This window comes from Fukomys damarensis, unplaced genomic scaffold (genome assembly GCF_012274545.1).
Source record: "Fukomys damarensis isolate Sample0158 unplaced genomic scaffold, DMR_v1.0_HiC HiC_scaffold_23, whole genome shotgun sequence".
Taxonomy (NCBI): domain Eukaryota; kingdom Metazoa; phylum Chordata; class Mammalia; order Rodentia; family Bathyergidae; genus Fukomys; species Fukomys damarensis.
This window is the reverse complement of record NW_022900935.1, coordinates 21,799,192-21,826,996: the sequence shown is the minus strand read 5'-3', so window position 1 is coordinate 21,826,996 and position 27,805 is coordinate 21,799,192. Positions and strand designations below refer to the sequence as shown.

The 27,805-nt window shown below is 49.9% G+C and overlaps 1 protein-coding gene across 3 annotated transcripts in view; it reads left to right on the top strand.

Annotated features, from left to right (window-relative positions):
• Positions 1-27,805, top strand: part of Hivep3 (HIVEP zinc finger 3) — a 328,172-nt gene that overhangs the window by 266,204 nt on the left and 34,163 nt on the right. For all 3 annotated transcript variants that reach the window (XM_033767605.1, XM_010633909.2, XM_033767604.1), the window contains exons 4-5: positions 6,370-11,950; positions 15,954-16,099. In XM_033767605.1, coding sequence (XP_033623496.1) covers positions 6,899-11,950; positions 15,954-16,099 — 5,198 coding nt within the window. In that variant the 5' untranslated portion in view covers positions 6,370-6,898. The remainder of the gene's footprint in view (positions 1-6,369; positions 11,951-15,953; positions 16,100-27,805) is intronic.

Below are 27,805 nucleotides of genomic sequence, written 5' to 3'. Positions count from 1 at the left end.
GGAGTGTTATAGTGTGTTCTTAAATTGTCCTTGATAGTAGACAGGAGAGCCTTCACTACCTAGGAAGACTGTAGGCAGGTGGGCCTTTGGTACTGCTGTCTCTTATATAGGAACAAAGTGTCATCAAAGGAACAGCTAACAGCCTGCAGGAAACTGAAAGCAAGAGGTCCTCTTTGGAATCTGTGTCTTTCTTGGGCAGCATTGATGAAACACAGGCAGAATGCAAATGGCCACAAAACAGGCCCCTGACCCACCCAAGTCTCATCTCAGGCTTTGTTCTTCCTCAAGCTCTTTCACCTCTAAGAACTTCCTAGACCACTGAAGATAAATAGGTTGAGTTGAGTTCACAGATGCCCACTGAGTTCTCACAGTGTCCAGAAGCCTCTTTTAATCTGTATGACAGAAAATAGATAGAAATAAATCATCTAGAAGCCATGTAGATGGACAGATAACTAGATCTATAGCAGTAGATAACTTAATAGGCAAGGTGGTCACAAGTGTCTGGTCTTCACACCAGGCCCTGGTTGAGGTGAGGTACATTGCTGATCTCAGTTCATTTCCAGTCTTGATGGCAGCACCACTTAAACACTGTTTCATCTGGACTGAACAACTGAACTCTTACTGTGTGTCAGGGCTATTCTTAGAGGTTTGCATAAACTCATTATGTGTCCAGATGTAGAACCTCGGCTGCCACTATCTTCATCTGAATTGTTACAGCCACAAGTAAGCAGGGCTAAGTCTGGGCCTTTGCAAGTTGGGTAAAATAGAATCCCAGCTGTGCCATTGGTTGATCTCAACTGTGAAACATGTTCCTGCTTTCCATGGGGATGTCACCAGAGACCTTGTCCTTTCTAGGGATGTAAATCCTCATTGGTCTTTGGGCACTCTAGCAGGAAGACAAACACCACACAGGTATAACTTACCTAGGATTACCTTGGTTGCTGTTTTATGAACAGAATGTACTTTTTGACCAGTGTGCAGAAATCCTAAACCCTGCCTCAGTCTTAGGGTTGGATGGGAGGTAAAGAGGGAAGGTAGGAACATAGAAATCAGTCATCCAAGGGAAATTATTTAAGAGAGCACATAATCCACCATCCATTGTTTTTTACAACGCTCAGCCCTAAGGTTAATGTGTAAGTCAGATTTGTGTCTGTACTAAAATATCTGAGCTAATCAATTTTTAAAAGAAGAAGGGTTTCTTTTGCTTTACAGTTTTGGACATAGTCCACAGGAGGTTGGCCTCATTTTTCGGGGGTCTGCAGCAAGATAGTACATCATGGCAAGAGTGGATAAAACAGAGCAAAACTTTCACCTCATGGTGGCCAGGAAGCAAAGAAAGAAGAAAGCAGAAAAGAACAAGGTCCCACAATTCTCTTCAAGGGCACAACCAAAGATCAAGACCTCCCACTAGTGCCCACCTCCTCAAGTTTCCACTACCTTCCAAAGATGCCAAGCAAGGACCAAACCCTTAACATATGGGCCTTTGCATAACATTCAAGACCCTAACAACAGCAGTTAATGTGACCCCATGCCATGGGGTAACAAATCACACACGGGGAGCATGTTGAGTACAAGTGTAGGTGGTCATGGTTAACCTAGGATGAGTTCCTGGAGGACCTGGGAGAGTAACAGGAAGACCAAATCCACCTGGGCCACCCTGACCAAGAGCAGTGCTCAATGGGTTTCCTATGCATGGCCTGCACTTGGGTTCAAATCATCCCGTCTGATCTGAAGCAATAAGCTTTAGGCCCACATTTATAAAACAAGGGCATATGTGAGAATCAATATGTTAATGTGGACATATGGTAGGTTCTCAGTTTAGTGTTTTAAAAATATTTTTATATTTTACTTAGTGCTGAGCTCTGTATCAGGCACTGGGAATGCAAAGATGAATAAGCTCTGGTTCCTGCAGTCTACTGGGGAAAAGTTCACCAGGGAGATGCTGATGAACTCCCTAACATACAGGCCAAGCTCAACCTACACAAGACATGCAGGCTTCTCAGGGAAGCAGTGCTGTTTGGCTTACTATATTAAAAGAGGACTTTTTCCTTCCAGCCCAGACCCTGGGAGCCTAGGTTGAGTCTATTTTCTATGAGTAATTCCATGCCAGTGGTGGGAGGGATCAGTAGCCCCAGAAGCCTGGTCCAGTCCAGCATCGTTCCCCTGACCACCCCATGGGGTCAGAGTTGTACTTCTCCCCACTTCCTGAGGGTTAGTCGTGACCACACCTCCACTAGAGGGTCTGCCTGGCACAGGAAGGAATGTGGAGAAGCACCTTTCAGTGCCCAGAACCACCAGCATAGTGTAGGGCTCCCACCTGGAGCCTCTGGGCACCAGAGGTTGCATTCCAGCCTTCTGCGCTTTGCATGTGTTGTACCTGACAGCTCTTGTTCACACATTGACTCAGCCTCAGCTCCCTTGGCTGGTGTCCTCAGCTTCAGACAGAGCCCGAGGCACATCAGCTGGTCTTGCTCTTGTTCACACCTTGACTCAGCCTCAGCTCCCTTGGCTGGTGTCCTCAGCTTCAGACAGAGCCCGAGGCACATTGCAGCTGGTCTTCTGTCAGGTCTTGTGGCACTGCCCACCTGACAGGGTCCAACTCCCGTCTCCTCCCCAGGTAAAAGGTGTCCACCCTGGCCACTTGCCATGTGCTCCAACCCATGGATGTGAAGGTGCTTCAGGCCTTTGGCTTCAAGCCACCTCACCTTGAGCTTGTTGGCTTCTCCATCATTTGCCACTGCCACAAGGCTTCTGTGGCTCCAGCCCGAGCAAGGCCTACTCTCTTCCCTGTTAGGCTGTCCCAGTGACCAGACCTATGGAAGCTTCTAGAAAGGCAAGCTAAATAGACTGTTATATTAACCAGTGGGTGGAGAAACTCAAAGTTGTAAGCTGATTGCTAACTAGAGTTATCTGGGGGCTGTGGCCTCCGTGACAGGCAGTAGGGTCTCTGTGACCATTCCACAACCATCAGCAGAGAACATCTATCCTTTCTCTGACCTGAAGTTCAGGTCCCTGTGGTCTGAGAGGGAAACCTTGAAGCTGATTCCATTTCTCTGGTGATTTTTATAGCTGGCCCCACTAATTCCATGAAATCCTGGAGAGATTCTTCTGTCACTTTGGACTTATATTAAAATTTCACACAAACCCTTTGATAGTAGGAAAGAGACATGTTCTTTGTGGCTTGGTCCCATCAACTAATATTAACTAATATCCTCCTGATGGAGTTCAAATTAGTCAACACCTATTCCTGCTGCACCTGAATTGTGCCCAAGGCTAAGGTCTTAGGTTCTACTGGTTCTTCAGCATCCATATCCACAATACCAGATCCCCCTTCCTGGGGCCCCTCCCTTGTATCAAGCACCTCCCGCCATCACAATACCATGGCAGAACAGGTGGCATAAATCACTGGCCCAGAGCTCAGAGGGCCACTGTGGCCCTAGTTGGTCATCCCCATCCCCTCCATCAGCAGAACAAAGGACTGGCCTCGGGCTCACAGGCCTCTATGCTTTGGTGGCTGACGCTGCTAATGGGTCCTGTGGCTCCTCTCTGGAGAGACGCCAGGCCCAGCTCAGAGGTGTAAGCTGGACAGTGACTCTGGGCAGGCAAATTGGGACCAGTGAGTCACCTGATGACACAACTGTCATCTGACTATCTCCCTCCTGTTCCCACATCTCCTGCACCCTACCCCTTCTGCCTGGCCCTGGGAATTGCCCTGACCCCAACCCCTTGGCATTTCCTACCTCACTGGGGAACTTTTGGCTCTGCAAAGGGAGAACCTTGAGACTAAACAGCGTGGGCTTTTCCTTGGCCAGCTGGCTCTACTCCTACCATCTCACCACCAAGTCATGCCACAGGGTCCATCCCTCCATCAGAAGAAACCCCACTTACCACTTACAAGTGTTTGGGGGTGCTTTGAGAGACTTTCCTGAGAAAGTCAATATAAATAGTAAGTACAGTCACCCTTTGTTACACACACCCAGCACCCAAAGGCCTCTCTGCACCTCCCCAATACATGTGTGAGCCAGGCCCACCTGCTATGGTCTCTAGAGGTACAGCGTGGCCCTGCTATGTCACCACTGCAGTGTGGTTGTGAGGGCAAATCCTAGCATCTTTCCAGCCCTTAGTCTCCTCATCTGCAGGTGAGGGCACTGGGCTGGATGACAGCTCTAGGAATCCACCAAGAAACCATGGTGCAATTCCAGTCCCCATAGCAAAGGTCCAAAGTTTCTACCAAATGTTTTTGTGCCTGATTTCCATCACCGGGTAACTAGGGTAATCAAGGTAACCATCTGTGCTGGTCTGCCTGGAACAGGCTAAGTTGATTCCGTGGTTCTTCCATAATTATTAGTAGGCCCATTTCACCTCAGAAGTGTCCCATTTTACCTCAGAAATGTCCCATTTTGCTGATATTGTATACAGCTACCCCAATGACTGTGACATAATGAAATGAGATTTCCCTACCTGCTCCATACTCAGCCTGCTTCAGGAGGATGCTTCCTCTGCCTAAGTCAAAGGAGGGATCTGACTGCTTGAAGGCTAGCTTTTGCTGAGTTGTAGTCTCTGTTGACAAAAATCAATCAGTGCATTTGCTAAAGGGATGCTATTGAAGACATAGATTCTTTCCTGCATTATTCATGCCCCTGCAAGGAAATTTATTCCTCTCTGGCTATATAACTATAATGGATCACATCTCCTTTTTCTTCTTGGCTATCAGGAAGCTCATATAAATGTATGACTGAACTATAGGAATGTTGTAAGCTGATTAGTAGTGTTGTTTTTATATCTTCCTGTCCTACCTACATTTTTTGTTATGATTTGTTACTCTTATTTATAATTTTCTGATATTTATAGTTTGTCAATCTTCCATAAATATAGTTTTGTTAGAGATTTAACTCTTTGTAGAATCAAGACAGCAAAAAAAGAAGTCACAGAAGGAGTAAACATACATAATTTTAGCTAGATTGAATCATCTGCTCCTCCACTGCATGTCACAGAGTCCAATATCCTACGTTTGAGAGACAGTGATTTGAGTCTTGCAGACTCGTCAGTCTTCTGAACGTGCTGTGAAAGTGCAATAGGAAAACCTGTCAAGTCTGTGTCCGCAAACTGATGAAAAGCAAGGTGAGGGCACCAAGGAAGCCTGGGGCCAGGGTGCCAAGGCAGGACATGTGTACAGGAGAAAGAAACAGAAGCACTGGTCACTCACCCAGGCTTTGCCCATTAGACAGACGTCGGAGTAGGGGCTGATGGGGGCAAAAACTGCTGTGGGGGCCCGATGCTGGCACTGCCTCTTTAAAACCTGGGGTCTCAAGTTGGCCACTGTCCTTCTCTGTCCTCAGTGCTCTCACTTGGAGAGTGAGGTGGTTGGAAAAGATGGAGTCACAGTGACCTCCAGCTTTGAAATTCCGATCATACCCTGGTATAAAGCCCCCCGAGGATGTGCATGGAGCCCAGGAAGCCTAGAGTCTCTGACTTTTACCTGGCCCTGGGAGAGTGACCATACTTGAGACTCCACTCAGAATAGCATTGTCCTATGTCCTCCATTGGCACAGGGCCTCCTGGGGCACTGGCTAAACAAAGGAAAAAAGGGCTGTGAATCCTGGACATGAGGATTATTCCTAAATGCAGCCTGCCCCAAACCTCCCACGTGCTCTTTCTGGAGCTGGTTAGGATCAATCAGCTGGCTGTGCCTGTGTTAGAGTGGGCTGTGGCCATAGTTTACAACTTCGTCTTGAAGAAAGGCTGAGGGGTGGGGTGGGGGGGTGAGTTTGTAACAGGGTAAAAAGTGATGAATGAGGTCCCCATGGAACTCAGATCCAGGGCCAGAGAGAAATACTACACCTGGGAAAACTCCCCCTGACTAAACCCACGAGCACCATGCTTCCTCCTGCATCAGCCCAGCACCATCCCCAGTCCAGCCAACAGCATCCATATCTTTTTCTTGTTGGACCCCATCATAGCCCTAAATTGCAGTTACAGCAGCAATTGTAGTTATCCGGTTTCTAGATTAGGCAGCAGAGGCTAGCAGTGCTTGTGCTCACTTGGAATGGACCACACAGCAGGGATGGGAACCCAAGCCTCCATCTGCAGCCCTGCTGTTCCCAGAGCCTGCCCTGCCTGCTACCCCCAACACCCCACACAGCCAAGTGTCAGAAACACACAGACCTGTGGTGCAGAGGCCGTGATGGAGAGGAGGGTGGCACCTAGTATGTGGAGCTAAGAAAAGTGGGTTCTGGTTGAGTTTCTCTGGGTAACCTTTTAGAGGTCTCAGCAGGCTTTAACATTAAGTATGAATTGCCTGGGCTCTGGACATGTCACAGTAACTCTCTTCTCTGTGTATATTTCTGCATGTGCACTTTTGCCCCACAGAAGAGCGTGATTTCTCCTCCAAGACCACTGATCTCCAACACAGGACTAAAGGGAAGAAGAGGCCGGGACCAAGCCGCTCCTGCATCCAGTGTAACATTGCTTAGGCAAGGATCAGGGATGACTGGGCCATGGTCACAGAGGCCTCCAACTTTCAGCCTTTTGCATAGCACACAGGGGACTCGTGGGGAACACTTGTCACTGCCAACCGAAACAGTACAATGGCAATATTGACATCCTCCATGACATTTTCACGGCAGACATCCCAGCAGGAAATGCTGGTGTGCCTTCTGTCTGCAGAGTAGCGGACCATGCCTCACCACTATGAATAGCTCAGGCTCTGATAACCTGCTCTGAGTCTACTTGCAGCCAGTGACACTTGCAAAAACTTCCAAAGCCGTCTTGGCCTTGGCTTCCACAGTTCTTGACCAATGTGGCCAAAGCTGGACAACTCCCTGGGACACGAGGATTATTCCTAAATGCAGCCTGCCCCAAACCTCCCTGAGTAGCATCTGAAGTCTCTGTGAAGGTCATGGATCCTGAACAAAGCACCAAGGGCATCAAGAAGACAGAGGGAAGTCCCCGGAAGCGGCTGACCAAAGGCGAGGCCATTCAGACCAGTGTTTCTTCCAACGTTCCATACCCAGGCAGTGGCACAGCTGCCACCCAAGAGAGCACCTCCCAGGAGCTCCTGGCCCCACAGCCCTACCCAGGCCCCTCATCAGTTCTTAGGGAAGGCTCTCAGGAGAAAACGGGCCAGCAGCAGAAGGCCCCCAAGAGGCCTCCTATCGAAGCCTCCATCCACATCTCACAGCTTCCACAGCACCCTCTGACACCAGCATTCATGTCACCCAGCAAACCTGAGCATCTCCTGGAGGGGTCCACATGGCAGCTGGTTGACCCCATGAGACCTGGACCCTCGGCCTCCTTTGTGGCCCCTGGCCTCCACCCACAAGGCCAGCTCCTTCCTTCTCACACCTCCATCCTTCCTCCGGACGACCTGCCGGGAATCCCTAAGGTCTTTGTGCCCCGTTCCTCCCAGGTCTCCCTGAAGCTTACAGAAGAGGCACAAAAGAAGGAACGGAAACCCCAGAAGCCAGGCAAATACATCTGCCAGTATTGCAGCCGGCCCTGCGCCAAGCCCAGTGTGCTGCAGAAGCACATCCGCTCACACACTGGCGAGAGGCCCTACCCCTGTGGCCCCTGTGGCTTCTCCTTCAAGACCAAGAGCAACCTCTACAAGCACAGGAAGTCCCATGCCCACCGCATCAAAGCTGGCCTGGCCTCCGGAGTGGGTGGTGAGATATACCCACCGGGGCTGGAAATGGAGAGGATCCCTGGGGAAGAGTTTGAGGAGCCTACGGAGGGAGAAAGCACAGACTCCGAGGAGGAAACCAGCACCACATCTGGTCCTGCTGCAGAGCTCTCCCCAAGACCTAAGCACCCCCTCCTTTCCAGTGGTTTATACAGCTCGGGGAGCCACGGTTCCAGCCACGAACGCTGTTCCCTGTCCCAGTCCAGCACAGCGCCATCACTTGAGGATGCCACTCCATTTGCAGAACCCTCATCTGAGCATCCCCTGAGCCATAAACCTGAAGACACCCATACAATTAAGCAGAAGCTGGCCCTCCGCTTGAGTGAGCGAAAGAAGGTGATCGATGAGCAGGCATTCCTGAGCCCAGGCAGCAAAGGCAGCACCGAGTCTGGGTATTTCTCACGCTCTGAGAGCGCCGAGCAGCAGGTCAGCCCCCCAAACACCAACGCTAAGTCCTACGCGGAGATCATCTTCGGCAAGTGTGGGCGGATCGGGCAGCGGACCACCATGCTGACGGCCACCTCCACCCAGCCACTCCTGCCTCTGACCGCCGAAGAGAAGCCCAGCCTGGTGCCTTTGTCTGTGCCCCGGACACAGGTGATCGAGCACATCACAAAGCTCATCACCATCAATGAGGCCGTGGTGGACACCAGTGAGATTGACAGTGTGAAGCCAAGGAGGAGCTCACTGACGAGGCGCAGCAGCATGGAGTCCCCCAAATCCAGCCTCTACCGGGAGCCCTTGTCATCCCATGGTGAGAAGACAAAGCCAGAACAATCACTGCTCAGCCTCCAGCACCCACCCAGCACCAACCCCCCTGTGCCTCTCCTGAGAAGCCACTCAATGCCTTCTGCCGCCTGCACCATCAGCACCCCACACCACACCTTCCGCGGTAGCTACTCCTTTGACGACCACATCCCTGACTCTGAGGCCCCTAGCCGCAGCAGTCCAGTGTTTACCTCCCACCCCCGGATGCTGAAGCGCCAGCCAGCCATCGAACTGCCTTTGGGAGGTGAGTACAGTGCTGAGGAACCTGGACCAAGTAGCAAAGACACAGCCGCCAAGCCCTCTGATGACCCGGAGCCCAAGGAAAGCGAATTCACCAAAAAGACAAAGAAAGGATTGAAAACGAAAGGAGTGATCTATGAATGTGCTATCTGTGGTGCTCGATACAAGAAAAGGGATAATTATGAAGCACATAAAAAGTACTACTGCTCAGAGCTCCAGATTACAAAGCCCCTCTCTGCAGGTGCCCATGCAACTCCTGAAGCTGATAAGAGCCAGGCAGAGCATGAACCATGGTCCCAGATGATGCATTATAAACTGGGGGCCACCTTGGAGCTCACTCCACTGAGGAAGAGAAGGAAAGAGAAGAGCCTTGGGGATGAGGAGGAGCTGCCTGCCTTTGAGTCAACAAAATGTCAGTTTGGCAGCCCTCGGCCATCTGACTCTGCTCGGAACCTTCCCCTAGAATCCACCAAGTCACCAGCAGAACCAGGTAAATCAGTGCCCTCTTTGGAGGGTCACATGGGCTTCCAGCCAAGGACTCCTAAGCCAGGGTCTGGGGCAGAATCAGGGAAGGAGAGGAGAACAATGTCCAAAGAAATTTCCGTGATCCAGCACACCAGCTCCTTTGAGAAATCTGACCCTCTCGAGCAGGCCAGTGGCCTGGAAGGAGAAGACAAGTCCCTGGCCCACTTTTCATCCCTGCCACCTGCCCCGCAAGGACGCTCAGCTCACTCCCTGCAGCCCAAGTTGGTCCGCCAGCCTAACATCCAGGTCCCTGAGATCCTGGTGACTGAGGAGCCCGATCGGCCTGACACAGAGCCCGAGCCACCCCCAAAGGAACCCGAGAAGACAGAAGAATTCCAGTGGCCCCAGCGTAGCCAGACACTCGCCCAACTCCCTGCTGAGAAGCTGCCACCCAAGAAGAAAAGGCTGCGCCTGGCAGAGATGGCCCAGTCATCAGGGGAATCCAGCTTCGAGTCATCTGTGCCTCTGTCTCGCAGCCCAAGCCAGGAAAGCAGTGTCTCTCTGAGTGGGTCCAGCCGTTCAGCCTCATTCGACAGGGATGAGCAGGCGAAAGCAGAGGCCACTGGGCCCTTACCAGACTTGCGACCCAAATCGTTGGGCTCCCACATGCTGACTGTCCCCAGCCACCACCCACATACTCGGGAGATGAGGAGGTCAGCATCAGAGCAGAGCCCCAACATTTCCCATTCTGCTCACATGACCGAGACACGCAGCAAATCCTTCGACTATGGCAGCTTGTCCTTGACAGGCCCTTCTGTCCCAGCCCCAGTGGCTCCCCCAATCTCAGTGGCCCTGCCAGAGAGAAGAAAATGCTTCTTGGTGAGACAAGCCTCTCTCAGCAGGCCTCCAGAAAATGAGCCAGAGACCACCCCCAAGGGAAGACAGGACACCGAGGAACCACAGCCCTCATCCAGCATACCTTCCACCAAAATCTTGTTGCCCCAGATCTCTTCAGCAGCCACCTTGTACAGCGGGCACCTAGGAGGCAAGAGCCAGGTGCAAGATAGGCCCCCGCTGGGGTCCACTCCACCCTACTCAGAAGCCGTGCAGGTGCTCCACCACCCTGTTGCCCAGCTGCCCCTACAGGACAAACCATACCTGCCCCCGCCAGTTTCTCTCTTCTCTTTCCAGCACCTCTTGCAGCATGAGCCAGGACAGTCCTCAGAATTCTTCTCCACACAGGCCATGCCCAGCCTCCTCTCCTCCCCATACTCCATGCCCCCGCTCCCTCCCTCCTTATTCCAAGCCCCACCACTTCCTCTCCAACCCACTGTTCTGCACCCAGGCCAGCTTCATCTCCCTCAGCTGCTGCCTCACCCTGCCAACATCCCCTTCCAGCAGCCCCCTTCCTTTCTCCCCATGCCATACCCTACCTCCTCAGCACTTTCTTCAGGCTTCTTCCTGCCTCTCCAATCCCAGTTTGCACTGCAGCTCCCTGGCGATGTGGAAAGCCATCTGCCTCCAATCAAAACCAGCCTGGCCCCACTGGCAACAGGATCTCCTGGCCCTTCCTGCAGCACAGGGCACAGCAGTGATATGCGGCTGTCCCCCACAGCTCCTCCCGCCGGCTCCTTGGCACCCACATCAGTCCCTTCACTGGCCCTGCCTGCCTGTCCGGACACCATAGAGTCCCTGGTTGTGCCCGTCCGCATTCAGACCAACATGCCATCCTATGGGAGTGCAATGTACACAACTCTTTCTCAGATCTTGGTTACGCAGTCCCAAGGCAGTTCAGCCAGTGCACCTCTTCCCAAGGGTGAGGAGCCCCCGTCCAAGGGATTGACTGTGTGTGGGGCAGATATGTATGAGGCTAGACCTGGACCATCTGGGTTAAGCGAAGAGCAAAGCAGAGGCTTCCAGACTCCATACCTGAGAGTGCCTGTGACATTGCCTGAAAGGAAAGGTATGTCCCTATCATCAGAGGGTGTCTCAAGCCTGGAGGCAAGTTCATCGACTGCAGGAGGAAGCAAGCGAGTCCTTTCACCAGCTGGCAGCCTTGAACTTACCATGGAAACCCAGCAGCAAAAAAGGGTAAAGGAGGAGGAGGCCTTCCAGGCAGATGACAAACTTGAGCTGGTAAAACCATGCAGTGTAGTGCTGACCAGCACAGAGGATGGGAAGAGGACAGAGAAATCGCACCTGGGAAGCCAGGGCCAAGGCATGAAGGACCTGGAAGTACTGTCCAGCCTGTCTTCAGATCCAACTGACCCAAAGGAGATTCTTTCTCTCCCTCACCCCACATTGCCCCATGGGACAGCCCCAGGCTCAGAAGCTTTGAAGGAATATACCCAGCCACCTGGCAAACCTCACCGAAGAGGACTGCCCCCACTGAGTGTGAAGAAAGAAGATTCTAAGGAACAACTGGACCTCCCTCCCCTGGCACCTCCCAGCTCTCTGCCTCTGTCCCCCAGATCAGCCAAGTCCCAAGAAGGTATGGACTCAAAGAAGGTACTGCAGTTCCCCAGCCTCCACACAACCACTAATGTCAGTTGGTGCTATTTAAACTACATTAAGCCAAATCACATCCAGCATGCAGATAGGAGGTCCTCTGTTTACGCTGGTTGGTGCATAAGTTTGTACAACCCCAACCTTCCAGGGGTTTCCACTAAAGCTGCTTTGTCCCTCCTGAGGTCTAAGCAGAAGGTGAGCAAAGAGACATACACCATGGCTACAGCTCCACATCCTGAGACAGGAAGGCTTGTGCCATCAAGCTCCCGTAAGCCCCGCATGACAGAGGTAAGTTCAGCCTTATTTGTCTTCTTACTACCAGTTAGCAAAAGTTCTTGCTGAGCTTTTAAAGCCACATTGTCTTCAGGTTCCACCTGCAGAACTAGAACCAAGAGAGGAGGGAGATTTTCTCTCTTGCAGCTACAACTGGTCGCCTTACCGGGAAATACGTTTATATTGTTGTTTTGTTTTTTTTTTTAATCAGTGTGCCCCTCACATTATTGGAGTAGGTACATCTCTATAAATTTAGCTATGTAGTGATCCTGCTTTCTCATGAGCTTCTGTGTAAATCAAAGGTACAATCTCAGCAAAGAAAAAAAATTATTCTCTAAAAGACAGAGTTGGAAAACTTGGTTGATGGGACTGCCTATAGTAACTATAGAACGTTATACTCATCCTTTATCAGATGGCTCTTGCTTGTCTTATTAGTCTTTTCCTGCTTTTTGTATCCCCCATTTAAATGTTTCCATTCTCTAGTGCTACTTAATATCTTCCCATTTCCAGATATTCTAGCATTTGACACAATCACTCCAGAAATACTCCTCCTTTCTTTTCTGTAAGTAGGATGGCAAATAGAGTTAAGCTTCAATGTCCTTCTCTTGTAGGGGCCAATATCACTCCCTGTTGAACCCATCTGTGCTCTGTAGTAGTGCTAGGCCCTCACTAAGGGCTCATATTTACTCCTGCTATCAGGAATTATTAAATGAACTGGTCCCTTGCAAGTTCAGTAAGTTTGAAAGTCAGTTATTCTAGATTTATATTAGATAGAAGACACCACTATACCCTGAGGCCTTAGGCCAGGGTGTTTTGTGCTGACCTGGCATTTGTGGAATAGCAATGGGTATTGTTTGTTCACAACTTCCCTGTGCCAAGCAGTGTGCTGGGCCATGAATCCAATCCATGCTCACCTCCACTTGTGAGGCAGCATTACATTCTGCATTCTGTAGATGGGTAACTAAGGGCTAGGGGCTTAGAGAGGTCAAGGGCAGTCGCAAACATTTGCAAACCTGGAATTTGAACCCAGACCTATGTGACTCCAAAAAGTCTATTTTTCTTCTTCTAATTACTTGCAGAAAGAAAACTTTAAAATATGATTGCAAATGTATGCCTTCCAACTAGATGCTTTGACCAAATCAGGCATAAAGCCCCTAAATTAAACTCATATTGTAGCTCAGTGAGCATGACGGTGATCTGTAACTTTCTATATCTCTTTCCTCTGTCATCACTGAGTAAATATTGTTCTTTGGATTTGTCCTTAACTCAGCCAGATATTCTTCATGAGCTGTTTTCCAAATTTATTTCCTAGATGACTTTGTCAATCAACAGCCATCTCTGAAAGATTTCCATTTTTACAATAAACATCATACTGATTTGCTTGCTCTCCCTTGTCTCTTCCTACCTGTGGCTACTGCTAAAATGTTATTGTAATTATATTTCTACTTAAAATATTTGGGTCACCTACTGTGTGCCAGGTGTGATACAAAACCTTACTTTCATCCTCACAACTATCTTGAAAGTTCTGATGCAATGTCACCATTTTGTAGATAAAGAAACCAAAGTACAGAGATGTTCTGTAACTTGCACAAGGCCCAAAATCAATGGCAGATACTGGATTCAAAACTATATTTCACTCCAGAGCCCTTTCCCATGATCTAGACTTCCTCTATTCCCTAATGAAAATTTTCAGGGCATTTAAGAAAAATAAAGCGTTAATTTGACTTCATTAGATTGGGCCAACATTTGTTTATAATGCTGCCTTCCTGAAATGAGCTCTTAGAATATTCAGTTTGGTTCAAAGGCCCGTTTACTGCCTAAAGTGCACCACACTGATATGTTAATGTAACTGTATGGTCTACAAATTGAGGCCTTTGTACAATTGCACCTCTTTCTGTGGCCTCTGCTTGTATATCTCCAATGGAGGCAGGATAGCATGCATGTGTGTATAGCACAATCTGTCTTTGGATCATGCTTTAAGAAGTTCTTTATTCCACTGAGCTGACAGTTGTCATCTGTGGCTTCCATTCACTGCCAGTTCTGAAACTTTCCTTTGGTTTATCTTAGCATTTTGAAGCTTTTCCTAGCCATCTCATGCAGGTTTAGGTGACCCTGTTGTGTCTGAATTTGATACTGTGTATTTTTTTCTGTGTATAAACTCTAAAGAAACCCAAGCTTGTATAAGAGTCCACTTTATAGCCACATTCTTTTCCTTCAGTTTCTCCTTTCTCTTTTCCTTAGGGATCATTTTGACAACAATAGCACTATCAAAAAAGATTCAGAACAAGGATCCAGGTCCAAGTTGCCCACATAGGAATCCCACTACCCCTACTAGTTGTATTATATTGGGTCAGTTATTCAACTTCTCTGTGCCTTGCTTTCTTTATCTATAAAATAGGGATAGTAGTAATGCTTTATTCATAGTATTATGCAGACAATTAAATGAGTTAAAATATGCGAAGTGTCCACAGAACAGTGCTTGGCACACTGAAATTCAATTAATTATTTTTAGCTCTGTTTATTCATACTGTTATCATTAAAAGACAAAACAGATCCCAGGTCCCCTTGTCCATTCCAACACTGTGCTTCCTGGTAGAAGGGTACATTGCCAGCCAAACCAGCCTCCTCAGCAAGGTCCAGACATCATAGCAAGTTGTGAGAGAGAAGCTGTCCTTTGGCCTGTGACAGGCCCTGTCACTCCATGGACTGACGAGATTGCAGGCCAGGATGGGAATGGAAATGGAAGGAGGCTTTGCAAGAACTCACTGTCTTTTGCCAAAGCGGCAGTCTAGATTCTTGTTTGGTTTTCATTTTCCACCTCCCATTCTGAAGAAATTACATGGAAGTAACTTGGTCACAGAGGTCGGCCCGAGAATGAGCCCTAAAATAGTCTCAACTGTGAACTCCAAAGCCTGAAGAGGTGAAATAATCTACCCGAGGGTAGCTAAGCATACAATGTCCTATCTGGTACTGGAACTGAAACCTCCTGGTTCCCAGCCAGGTGCCTTTTTCCTCAGTCCCACTGTTCCCAGCCCCTAGCATATAGTATCACTGCTCCCTACACAGGTGTGCCCACCTGCTGCTGTCCCTGGAGGGGTTAGAGGTCATGCTCTTGGGATAGTGGAAGACAACAGGAAGCACAAAGCCAGTGCCAGCCCTCTGCATAGGGCCAGGACTCTTTGAGGTTCACAGCTCTATAAATAGCATGAGCCCTTAGAGGAGCAGTCCAGAGCCTTAATAGCCTCTCTGGGCCTGGCTGAAGGTGGAGGTGGAAGGGTCTTGTGTGTTCCATGCCATTGATACTAGCATGGGAGGACTGAAGTCCTAGAAAGATGACCTGCGCTCTGTTCTCAGCTCTGCCCTTAACTTGCTAGGTGACCATGGCATTTTGATCTATCAGTGAGAATTGGACTGGTTAATCTCCAAAGACATAGAAAAGACTTTATGTGTTCAACCTTTTTTTTTTTTTTTTCGATGCTGGGAATTGAACCTAAGGTCTTTCCACTGATCTGCATCCCTAGCCTTTTAAATTTTTTTTTTATTTTTTACCAGCATCTCACTAAACCAGTAAGTTGCCCGGGTTGGGCTCAAATTTGTGGTTCTCTTTCCTCAGCCTCTCAGAGTGCTGAGGTTACAGGTCTGTGCCACCACATGGAGGTTATTTGTTCACCATTTTTAAGCATCTTCTCTAAAGCCGACTCTGTTTTGAGTACCCACCTGACCAAGGACAGCAAGATAAGGACCTATGCTGGGGAATTCCCAGGCTAGTGCAAAAGACAAAGGCCAACCCCAGCTCCTGAGGGAAGGTGATCCTGAAAGATTGGGTCAGAGTCCTGGCATGGAGGAAATGTCACCTCTCTGGGTTCTCTTCCTTGGTCTGTCAAATCCGGCTGATAGCACTTTCTCAGTGAGGAGGAATCTGGGGAGCAGGGCTGAGAAGGCAATCATCATTAGGACCCTCCCGGCTGAAAATGCAAATTTAACCAGCAATGATTTTGTCATCCCTGCGGTGGGCCAGGTACACCTCACGTCACTGGTTTCCCCAGAAGTCCAGAAAGAGGTAGCTAGAGCAGAGAAGGAAGAAGAGAAGCAAGGGAAGCCAGAAGAGGACACGCCCACCTCCAAGAGAACGGAGCCGGCCAGGATCAAAATCTTCGAAGGAGGGTAAGACTCACACATGGTTTCCAGTCTACTTCCTGTGGATGAGAGTCCATGGTGCCTGTGGGCAGAGGCTGTGAGCGTCTCATGGCAGTGCTGGGCCCACACATGCGCTGGGGCACCACCCTCTTGGGACTTGAAGGCTGCCTCTGAGAGTACCTGGGGCCACTTGTAGGGGTGCGTGATATTGGGTGTTTATTGAAGGCCTGGAGGGCTCTGGTCTTCCTCCAGCACTGCAGTGCCTCAGCCACCCAGCCACGTCTACACTACCACTTCCTTTGGTGTGTGTTCCCCAGACATCACCTCTGCCCTGTCCAGGTGGTCTCTTGCCATGCCCAGCTTCCACCAGGTTCGGGCTCTGCCCCCGAGGTGCCGGCAGGACTGAGAGCTCGTGGCACACACCAACTGTTTGCATGGCTTCCTGTGCTGACTGGCTGGGCCCATGGCTCACAGCTGCAGAGTATTTTGAACGTCATTCCTGGGTATTTGCCTTTGGTGCTTGTCTTTGGAAACCCACGATCTGCACATCTTGGAACTCAGCACTTTGGGAACCCCCAGGCCATAGAAGGGTGCCTCCCTTCACATATGTTTTGTGGGAGTGTTCTGTGCCCGCTGTGTTCTGTGTTTGCTCCCAGGATGTGGTTGTCTGTGGCAGGTGCCACTCTGTCTGTCTCAGGGTCCTGTGTCTGTGTCCCTGGTATGATCAGGTTGGCCCCTGGTCCCACACAATCCTGAAGGATAATGATGTAGAGGAAAACTGGCCTCCTGAGGACAATAAACCCCATGAGACTCAGCCAACATGGGCTGTCACGTGGGAGATCTGTCTCTCTGGTTCCCTGGCACCTACAAGTGTCAGAGTCTTCTGCAAAGTTGGGAGAGAGAAGAGCAGAGACGGCTATACTCCTCAAGGGCACCAGTTGGCATCATCTGGTGGCACTAAGCAGAGGGGCTGAGGGTGGGGGTCAGTTATCAGCAAAGGGGACAGTCAGGGACAGCAAATATCCCTGAAATATGCTGTCCAAAGTACCAGGAGTGGCTCCGTGGAGAACCGAAAGTGTTTCAGCATGCTAACGCTCCAATGGGGACGGCTGTTTTCTACTCCTGCTGTTTGGTTAGAGCGCCCTCGTGTGTTTCTGTATTCTCATGCCACTGGGTCCTCAAAAGCCATGGAGGCTGGATCCTAGGATTGGTGCGACTGGTCTCAGTAATGTGCCCTCTTCCCTCTTGCAACAGGGACTGTCTTTGGTACTCTGAGGGGCTGCATGGTGTTGGCTGGTGACCCGGAGCTGGCCTCTTGGGCATTCTATGACTACATGAAGGAACAGGCACCTCCAGCCTGGAAACCTGGTTCCCAGAGACCTCCTGCTGCTGCCCCTGTCACTGGGGAAGGCTGAGCCTCTGAACAGGCAGCTGGCAGGAGCCTCCCCCGCCCAGAAGCCTGCTGGACACTCTGCTTTCACACCTGAGTCCCTTCTCTTCATGCAGCCTGGACAGTAGTCCCCATCTTTATGTCCCCTGCAGCTGTCACTTAGTTCCATCTGCTATTTCAGAATCACCCTCTCCTTTGAAGACTGTCCTTCCTGTTCCCAAGTAGTGCTCCTACCTGTCTCTGTTCAACCTCGGCCCATTCCCTGCCCCCAATGTCTTCATCTGTGAAAGGGATAGTGAAATACCTTTGGGATGGTCAGAGGACCCCGTGAAACCTGTGGAAATTCACAGGAACTCAGCAAAGAGATGTTGGTGCCCTTGTCTCTGCTATATTTTCTGTGGGAATTAGGATTCTCACTCTTCTTGCTTGTCACACTGGATTTCGGTTTATATGGTGTTGCCCATTAGGACCTCTGTCCTCCAGGCAGCTGTCCCACTCAGACCCCTGCTGTGCCTCCCACCCTCAGTTCTGATGGTTCCTCTTCCTTCTTGGTTCTCTTGGGGCTGGTTTCCTTCCCTGAAGTATATGCAAATGTCAGGGAGAAAGGCAAGCTTAGTTTTGTGTTTCGTTGTCACATACTAAAGGCACTGCAGACGTTTCATGGGTGGAGCTGTGTATATGGCCATCCATTCAACCAACCATGCACCCACTTGATCCACTCAAGTAACCAAGCATCTCCCACCCCAAAACACTGAATACATCCTTCAGGCCCACCCATCTATGGTCATACTAGGATCTGCCTCAGACTCAGTTCTTTTTTTCTTTTTTAATACAGTGAACATGTATTTTTCACTGCTGAACATGTTGGAGAAAGGTCTTCAATGAGGTAATTCACTGGGTCCACTGAGGGGTCCAAGCCAGTGTGGGCCTAGAAGGAAAGAAAGGAAGAATGGTTCATTGTTTGCTGGCTCCTAAAGTTCCTGCCTGGGGGCTTCTTCTCCTGTCCACCAGCTGGAGTGGGTCACAGGACCTCACCTAAGTCCTACCTAGAGGTACGGTCCTACCTGTGCTTGGGAGAACCTGAACATTCCCTAATGGTGCTGATGACAACTCTAGTTTGTTTAATACCCATCTGCACCTTGCTAGTTTTACTCAACAGTGTTTTCCAGATGTGTCCACGTTGAGACCCAGATAGCAATAATAAGTCAGTAAGCCAGACACAAAAGAGGAGATGCTGTGTGTGTCCCATATCTTCACAACCACACATCCTATCTCCAGTCAACCTCTTTCTTCTTTTCCTTGACCTCCATTCTAGCAAGAGATAAATTAGTCAACCCATCACAGATCTATTTAATTAGTGTCTATGAGTGCTCTGAATCAGAAGATACAAGGACCTAAATGGGGCAAACTGCTGTCATGCCCTTGTTGAGGAACCCCCAAGATAATGGCACGAGGCCTAGTGATGAGGTGGGTACAGTCAGGGCTGAGGAGCCACTACAGAGATGGATGTCTGAGGTTGGAGTAGCTGGAGAAGGCGGAGAGCTTCCCAGGGGTGTGGGGCCAGGCCTGGAAGGCTATGACAACTGACCAGGTGAGGCAGGCGGGCCAGCAGTCTTGGTGTGATGACAGCCCCTTTGTCTGACGGGGATTCGTTTATTCTGCTCTGAGTGCTCTTCCTTGCTGGCATCATTCATCCCCTTGGCTTCAAACATCATCACCATGTATCTTAGTTATTTTCCTCATCGCTGGTTGGGATCCAATACCCAACAGCAACAAGTTAAAGGAGGAGAGGTTTACTTTGGATCACAGTATGTAGAGCTTTCATTCCATAGTTGGCTGGCTGCAAGGCAGGGTAGCGTGGCAGAGGTTCATGGCAGTGGAGACCTGTTCATGGCATGGTGAGCAGGAGGCAGAGAACAAAGGGCCAACCCTGGACAGGAGACAACCCCTTCCAGGCGATGCCCCCACTGGCTCACCTCTTCCCAACCAGACTCCACCTCCCAACCTCACAGTTAGCTATAAACTGGTCAATGAACTAATCCACGGATGAGCACCACACTGCTGTGATCAGTCTCCTCCCCAAAGCCTCATTTACATCACATAAGTCTTTGGGAAGACATCTAGAGTGTAACCATAACACTGTTCCAAGGACCTCGCTCCTTATCCACAGACCCTTGCTTTGCATGCCTCCTGCTGCTGTCTTTTCCTGGGAGACCCAGAGTACCTCAAACTTGGCTTATGCCAACCAAGTCCTCCACTCCCCGCCCCCATAGCATCCCTTTCTACTGCCAGACCTCCGATGATGCACCCAGCCCTTCCTGAGCCCTTAGCATCATCTTGGATATTTCCCCTCCCCTTTCCATTCATTCCTAAATCCTGGTATTGCCACAAAGTAGTCAGGACTCAGTGTGGCCTCCTCTCCTTCTGCCACTTCTCTGGCCTCCTGTTCCCAGAGTCCCAAGGTTTATACCACTGAGTGTCTTCACACCTGATTCTGCCTGTGTTACACAGGTCCCAGAGGCTCCTGTGGCTACTTCACCTGCAGAATCCAATTTAACCTCAGCCTACAATTCCTGGTCCCACTGTCTGACCTCTTCTTGTTGTCTTTCACCTTCTGCTGCCTGTTAGGCCCTGCCCATTGCCAAATCTACCCCACCTTTGAAAGTTAAACCAGCTCCCTTCTAATGAACCTCTCGGATCCCTCCACTTTGCACAGGGAAGTGTTTTGCTTACACTATGCATTGGTCCCTATGTACTATTCTGACTTCCCAGCCCATGGTCTCCCTGTTGTTTCCATCATGAACAAAGCCTGCACTTCCTGGGCATCCTTCTGGGAGTGCTGACAAGAATGTGCCAGCTTATACCAAGTACCTTGCATTTGCCTGGGTGTCTTAGAAAGAAGGCCTCTTCTGTTAGGCAAAGCTATACATACACACAGTTATATTGTTGCTCTATGGTGATAACTATACCACCCTAATTCAAGTTCTCTTTCTGCTGGGAAAGCTGGGAACTCAGCTCAGTGGACTCACATGAAAAAGGAAGGGGCCTTCGAAGGCTGGCTGTGTGCAAGTGGCTTGGGTTCAGAGGGATAGCGTAACCTCAGCTTGGAGCTGGAATACAGGGCAGTGCTCAGAAGCCCTGTTGTCACCGGGCCAGTAAAGACTGCGGATAGATGACTCACATGCATGGGGCTCCCCAGCGTTACCCCTCACCATCAGGCTTTTGGCGGAAGTCCATGTCAAACCTTCCCAGCTACAGATCCAGCAAGAGCCACATAGGTTTCTAATGGAGGCACTGGGTCCCATCCCTTGTCACCAACAGAACCTCGCCCCACTCAGACGTCCATATCCAATCTGAAGCTTTCTACCTTTAAAACACTCCTTTGACTGAAGAGCCTGGATCACAGATTTTTTCTGTTCCTGGTAAAGAACTCTGCAAGGGTTTGATGTGGCCCACCTCCATTCCTCTCCTCCCATCCTGTGCACTCCCACAGCAGAGGAGCCTTGGGCCTCTCCCCCTGGAAGCTGATGCTCTGACCAAGGTGAGCAGCAGTCATCTGGCAGAGCTCATGGTCACTCACTTCTAGTCTTTTCTGATACAGAAGTAGCATGAGACACAGCTGGCTCTTCCCTCCTCCTTGCAGAGCTTTAGCTACCTGGTCTCCAGGACACCGTCCTTTCCTTTTCTTGGCTGGCCTTAACTGTCTTACCACCCTGGAATGTCCCATTACCTCCAGATCTCTATGCATTAGCGCCTTGCAGGGCTCAGCCCTGGGAACCCCTCTCCTCCAGCTCCCTCCCAGTGGACCTTCTCACCATCACTGATAAGCTGAGGACTCCTGCACTGGTGTCTCCACAGACTCCCCTGAGCACCATGCCGTGAGTCCAGCTATTTGCATGGCAGCCCGCCTGAACACCCACTGAACTTGTCCTTGGTCCTCAGTGTAATGGGTGCTCAAGGACAGTTGTGACTCGGGTCTCTGACATTCATCACATAAATTATTTTGAAAGTTTACTTAAAAAGTTTATTGCTTCACTTGCAGAGATTGTAGCAGTTGTACTTTTCTGTCTTGTGTATTTTTATTTCTAATAGCTGACTATATTTATTCAAGTCTTAAGAGGCCTGCCATGTAACCTAACAGGTTATTTCATGGTGCACTTTATTTTTAAGTGTCTGTGTACGTGTAGCTGTGTGTCTGTTTCATGAAATAGTATCCTGGAGAAAACAGTTTTAATTTTTTAAAAATTTAAAGGTTGTTTTCTTCCCTAATAATTTTTCACAAATCCATTCTTTCTTGGCCTTTGGTTTCCAGAAATATAGCATGTTTTTCAGTCTTAGGACCTGCTGTGCCTCTTCTCCTCTTACCATGAACTACAGAACTAAAAGGATGTTGAATTATGCCTTTTGAAATACTTACTGCCTATGCCATTATTGGGGAACAAATTGATTAAGCTTTTAATTTAATAAATAGTAATAAGTTAAAGCCTTTTGGGCAGGCATGAAGAATAAACCCCTCAGGTGACCCACTCTTCAACACAAACCGGAACTGAACCTGCTTGCCTGAGAGGTGGTGGTGTAGAGGTTATAAAATATCTAAGATGGGCCATGGACCACACACTTGCTAAGTGCCTTTGAGTAGCATCTAAGTGAGAAGAGGGCAAAGGGGGCATCTTTTGAAGGAGGGGAGCAAGATGAGGATTCTGCAAAGGCAATGCCATTTTTCCAGGTGCTCAGCCCCAAACCACTCTGCCTCATGTCCATTAGCAAATTCCATCAACTTGAAATCGTATCCAGACTCTGCCCATGTTTCCCCTCTGCCGGGCCTCATCTGGATGATCAGAGGGTCGGGCTTCCGTCTCCTTCCCTAGGATGGAAGCACTGTGAGAGAGCAGGGACTATGATTTTCTCATTGCTATGTCCCCAGTGCCTGACACATAGGCAGTACTGGGCAGGTTTTGTTATAGGAAGGACATGTCCTCCGACGTAGGTGAGGGGTGGGTCCCTGAGCCCTGGAGCTCTTGGAAACCGAGAGCAGGATTGAGGTTCTCAGTCTCGGGAAGGAACAATGACAGGAGGGCCAAGCCAGGCAGGACAGGACTTATTCTTCAGCTTGAAGTCAGACACAGTCTGGAGAAGGGGAGTCAAGCGGGCTCTGGCAAGGAGCAGGCATCTAGGTGTGGGAGCCAAGGCCGCTTTCTGGCTGACCGTTCTGCCCTGCGGGTGTTAGAGATAAAAATGAACCAGGTAATGCCTCTCAGGCCTGCTCTGAGCAGAGCCCTTTGTGTTCTCAGGACTGGGGAGCACTGGTCCTGGGCTTCCAGCTCCAGGTGGGACAAGGGCTACTCTTCTTCTTCTAGGCCATCAGTACCCTGTCTTCTCCTCGAGCCCCAGTGCTTGGCTCTCTGATCGCTCTCTGGCTTTTCCCTGCAGTATAGACGTGTAGTTCTGGGTGTGGTGCCAGGGGGCTAAGAAGTGAATTGAATTGTCTAATCAATGGGCCATACTGGGTTTTTGTCCTCTTTTTCTTGGTGCTTCCGAGTCCTGTCAGTCCCTCACACCTAGGGACTTTGGGAATAAGGTGTGGTTATCAGAGCAGTACACAGGGCAGGGTATTGAAAGTCTGGTGAGACTATTTATATTAGATCATTATTATTAGGTGATATTATTAGATATCCCAGAGTCTAGTGGTTAGGACAGTGGCAAGGGTGAGCACAGTGACAATGGGGACAAGAGCTGTAGGACTCCTGACAAGGATGAGAGGGAGAAGGCTGGCTTCAAAGATGACTGCCTTGTTTCCTGGCTCCAGCAGCCGCTGGCCAGGTGTGGTGTGAGCAGAGGATTATAAAAAGCAGATTGGAGAGAGGACCTTGGGACCTGGAGGATAGATTAATTTTGAAATGCCAGTTATATATCCAAGTGGAGATGTTTGAAGGGTCATGTGGCAATTGATATGTGATCTTGGCATTCACAGGACGGGCCTGAGCTGGAAACTACACAGATGTGCTTTAGGTCACCCATGGAGGTGGAGAAGAGAGAAAAGAAAAGCACATCCAGGACTGAACCCCGGTGCACCTTCATTTAGAGAGCAGGTAGAGACACAGCCTGAAAGAGTTTGAAAAGGGAGTGCGGGAAAGGCAGGAGACCCAGCGATCTGCCATGACCTAGATGCCAAGAACAGTGTTGAAGGAGGAGGACAGAGCTCTTGCCTGAGCTGTGTGCTGTCTAGAGGCCCAGGATGACGGAGAGAGGCAAATATCTGCTGAGCAGGGGCCCTGGGGTGACTTTCAGGGGAGCTGTTTCCATTGTGACCTGAAACCAGGAGAGTGGCATGTGTCCTAAAAGACTGGATCCAGGGAAGTAGTGAAGTCGGGGAGGTGGATCTGGAAGGAGGCTGAGGCAGAGCAGGCCAGGCCAGTATTTGAACAGAGAGGTCTGCCTGTGTGTGTGCATGGTGGGAATGACTGACAGCGAGGGGTAGATAGGTGGTGGTAGCAGGGGAAAGAAAGAGGCAAAGTGGAGGTGCAGACGCTAGGAATTGGGCCAAAGCATTTGTGAGAAGGGACAGTTCTCTGGTAGCAACAGGCAGAAAGGAAGATGCTGGTTGTGCTGCCTGCTCAGTGTCCTGCAGTGGTATGCACTGTCCCTCAGCCTTCAGCCCAGGCCACCTGCAGGCTCCAGCTCCTCACCAGCAGCAGATGTATGAATGACCATTTTGAAAACAAGAAAGAAATTTCTGTTCCCAGGAATCCACTTGGATTCTTGGAAAAGACCTTTCTTCATAGAAAATATCTCCAGAAGATGATCTCTAGAATAAAAATGTCGGAACTGTAGTCAAGTTAGGTTGGCTCTGAGGCCCTGCAACCTTCCCAAGGACACTGGCTCCAGGCACCCAAGATGGCTGATTGTCTCCCTGTGAGACACAACTCATGTATGGGAAAAAGAAGAAGGAAAATGGGAAAAGCAAAATGGAAAAGCAGAAAGATGTGTTGCTTGCAGGGCAGACCGTCAGCGTATGCAGGGACCAGGGCCCTCCAAAGCCCTGTGGCCTGGCAGGGAAGCCCTTGCACATCCTGTTGAAATTGCAAGGAATGCTTAGTATTCAGCACAGCTGCTACCTGTGGCTCCTGAGCTGGGAGTCCAGGGCAGCATACAGTGACCCCTGCCCCTGCTGCAGGGCCAGGCCCAGAGCATCCTGGGGGCAGGGTCAGCATTTGCCTCACTCCTGGCCTCCATGCCTGTCTTTGGAATCACAATGGGCCTGCAGTAGGAAGCTAGAAAGCTGGCAACTCCCTGCTTCTGTCTTGTGGGAGAAGCAGCCTCACCGAGAACAGTGATAAGTTCTCTCCTCACACCCCTCATTCTCCCTCCTCCCTTTAGTTTTTATTTTTACCGAAGTTACACACGTACCGATTTTCAACAAACACTCCGTGAATCTTGCTATAGGAAACAGCAGTGCCCTTCCTCTCTGCCACACGGCGCCCCCTGCCCCCACTTCTCCCAACTCATAGCCAGTTGTCCCGGGTGACCTTTATCTCTAAGTGCCACTAAGCAGGACTGCCACCACCCGGCTCTGCAGCCTCATGCCCTGTCCCCCGGCCCCAGACCCATCCACCATCCACACCCGTCCTGGTCCCCAGGACCCCATCCTCGCATTAGAGATGGGTCATACTTAATTCACAGCCGTGTCACACCGGACTGCCTTGACCTCTCCTTGCCTGTGCAGCTTTTCTGTTTTCACTGTGGATGACAATTGTGTGTACGCTTGTGTTTTTGTGTGTGTGCTTAACTTCACTTAGTTTTCTACAGATTTGTTACTAATTCAGGCCCTTCATGTTCACCTCACCAAAACCTCCCTTACAACACTCAAGACAGTCAGCTGCAGGGTACGAGAGTGTCCATCCGCTATCCACTGAGGCACACACTCCCTGAGCTGCTGTGTGCCTGGGCTACATTGGTTCCCCTCTGCTTGGGCCTTCACGGTACCCTGGAGGGCCTCCCAGCCTCCTGCGTTGTGTCCCCCGCTTCTGGGGCCTCCTCCCTCCCCTCCCCACGACTCACCTGCCCACTGTCACAGAGGCCGGCCTTCAGTGTGGTCTGCAGAGAAGAGGGAGGAGAGGTCTGCTTTTGACACTTCGCGGGTCTGACAGTGTCTGACAGTGTTGGAAATGTGTTTACACTGTGACGTGGTTACTGGAATAGACTCTGAGGTGGAAATCACATTCTTTCAGTCATGAATTCATTGCCCCTTTGCCCTCCAGCTCTTCGGGTCCCAGCTCATTCTGGTGCACATTTCGTTCTCATTGACCATCGTGGGGCCTCATCTTCACCCCTAGAGTGTGGAGTTGTGCAGTACCGATCTCAGGTCAATTTTCACTGTGCTGCCTGGTGACCAGGGACATGACATCAACTTTAAGAAGTGAATTGTTTCTTTGATGATCTCTCTCTCTCTCTCTCTCTCTCTCCCTCCCGCTCCCATTCAGTCTCCCTCTTTCTCTCTCCTGTTACTCAGAAGTTGCGTCCGCTAGTTTCTCTAAGTTCTACTCCAAGTTCTCATTTCTGTCAGCTTTTTCCATAGCTTTATAGTCTTGCCATACTCTCTAGGCACTGCTCTCCTCTTTGTCTTCCACCCATCCTAATTGGGTTTTGCATTTATGCTCTCCCATTTTAGTCTTCAAGAGCTCTTTTGTTTCTTAATATTTCGATAGGTTCCCGTTCTTATAGAATTCAGTATCTTAACTCCCAAAGGCAAAAAAGGTGAGTTATTATTAGCTGTTTTGTTGTTGTTGTTTCTTCTTAGTTTTCTCTTCTACACAGGTTCTGTTTCTCTCAAGTTCCCCACAGAGAGGGAAAAGAAAGGAGGGAGGAGAGAGGGGCGTCGATCTCTAGTCGGCCTGCTTTCACTTCGCCCTCATGTCTGTATGGTAACTTGCCCTTCCCTCAGCTGCCTGACCCCCTCACCCAAGGCCCTCAGACTTTCAAACTTCGCAGAGAACAGATCTTGGGCTTTCTCAGGTTGAGGAGAGCAAGCTCTTAGGCTGCTGGAGCTAGGGAGGGGATGCGTTCTGGCTGCTTCTAGCAAGACTTGCCACCAAGAGTCATCCTGGTTCCCTTTCATTCCACCTCCAGGCTCAGGGAGGGCTCCTGTGATGGAATTTGGGTTTCTTCTAGACTTTCCTGCTGCTGACTGAGGGTTTCATTTACTTAAGCCTGCCAAGACTTTTCCATCCATTCATCTCTTTCCAGCTCCCCAGATTTTGTTAATCTCACGCCTCGCTTCCTTGTAGGTTTATTATAGAGACAGAAAGAGAGAAATTTTCCCCTGCCATCCTCAGTGAAAGACTGCTAGTAGACTGGTCATCAAACTCTTGGTCGTGGAACTTTCTTCCAAAGAACTCTACAGGGAGGTCACTGTCTCAGCCTCTCCCAGAGGTTCGGAGGCTGCACCACCACCACCACCCAGAGATCCTGAGCCAGGACTCGGAGTGGGAAGCAGGAATGTGGGAAAGTGCCAGTGGTCTAGGAAACCTAAAATCCTTAGGCTTGGACAGAGACGATATTGCCTCCAGCCCGTCTGAGCCTAGTGGAAGACAGGAAGTGCTCAGCAAAAGTGGTACATTCTTCCTCCTTTTTTGTTTCTTCTTTCCCTTCCTCTTCCTGCCTTCTCCCTTCCTTCTATCCACCAACATGACTCTGACTTTCTCCAGGCAAAAGTAGTCTGTCTCCCCTGGCAGTACATAGCTGCTCAAGGTTGTAAACTAGGACTTTTGTTTGGTGGTTCTGGGTGGACAGTGCGTCAGAGGGGAGAGAAAATTCTCCACTCTGGTAACTGTGTTGATCCATGCGCAGTAAAAATGAAAACAGAAAGAAAAGTGACATGGATTGTTGGACATTCCCAAAGAGGGAGTGCCTAGTAACAGGGTGAAGTGTGGGTCTCCCTGAATCTCTTGGTAAAGTATAGCGACGATTTACTTTTCCAGCCTTGGGCTTTGTTTGAAGTGTGGTCTCCTAGAAAGAGGTTTATGTGTGATAGACCCTGGAGCTGAAGACTGCATTGTGTTTTCCCCTTGAAGGGCTCAGTTTCCTCATTTGTAATCGGAGGGTGTGGGGGAGGTTTGGGCTTTGGAGTCCGGGGGCTGGGATTTGAATCCTGACTCTGCCATTACTGTTGCTGGGGTTCTAGACAGCTCAGCCCGCGTGAGCCTCGGTTTCTCATCTCTCTGGTGACCGTTGCCGATGACCATCGTGTGATGTGTGGGACCTTCCTAGCTCCTGTCTGTCGATGAGCTGCCTCAGCTCTGGGAACTGCAGAACTGCATCCTAAATGTGGGAGGTACAGCTGGGGT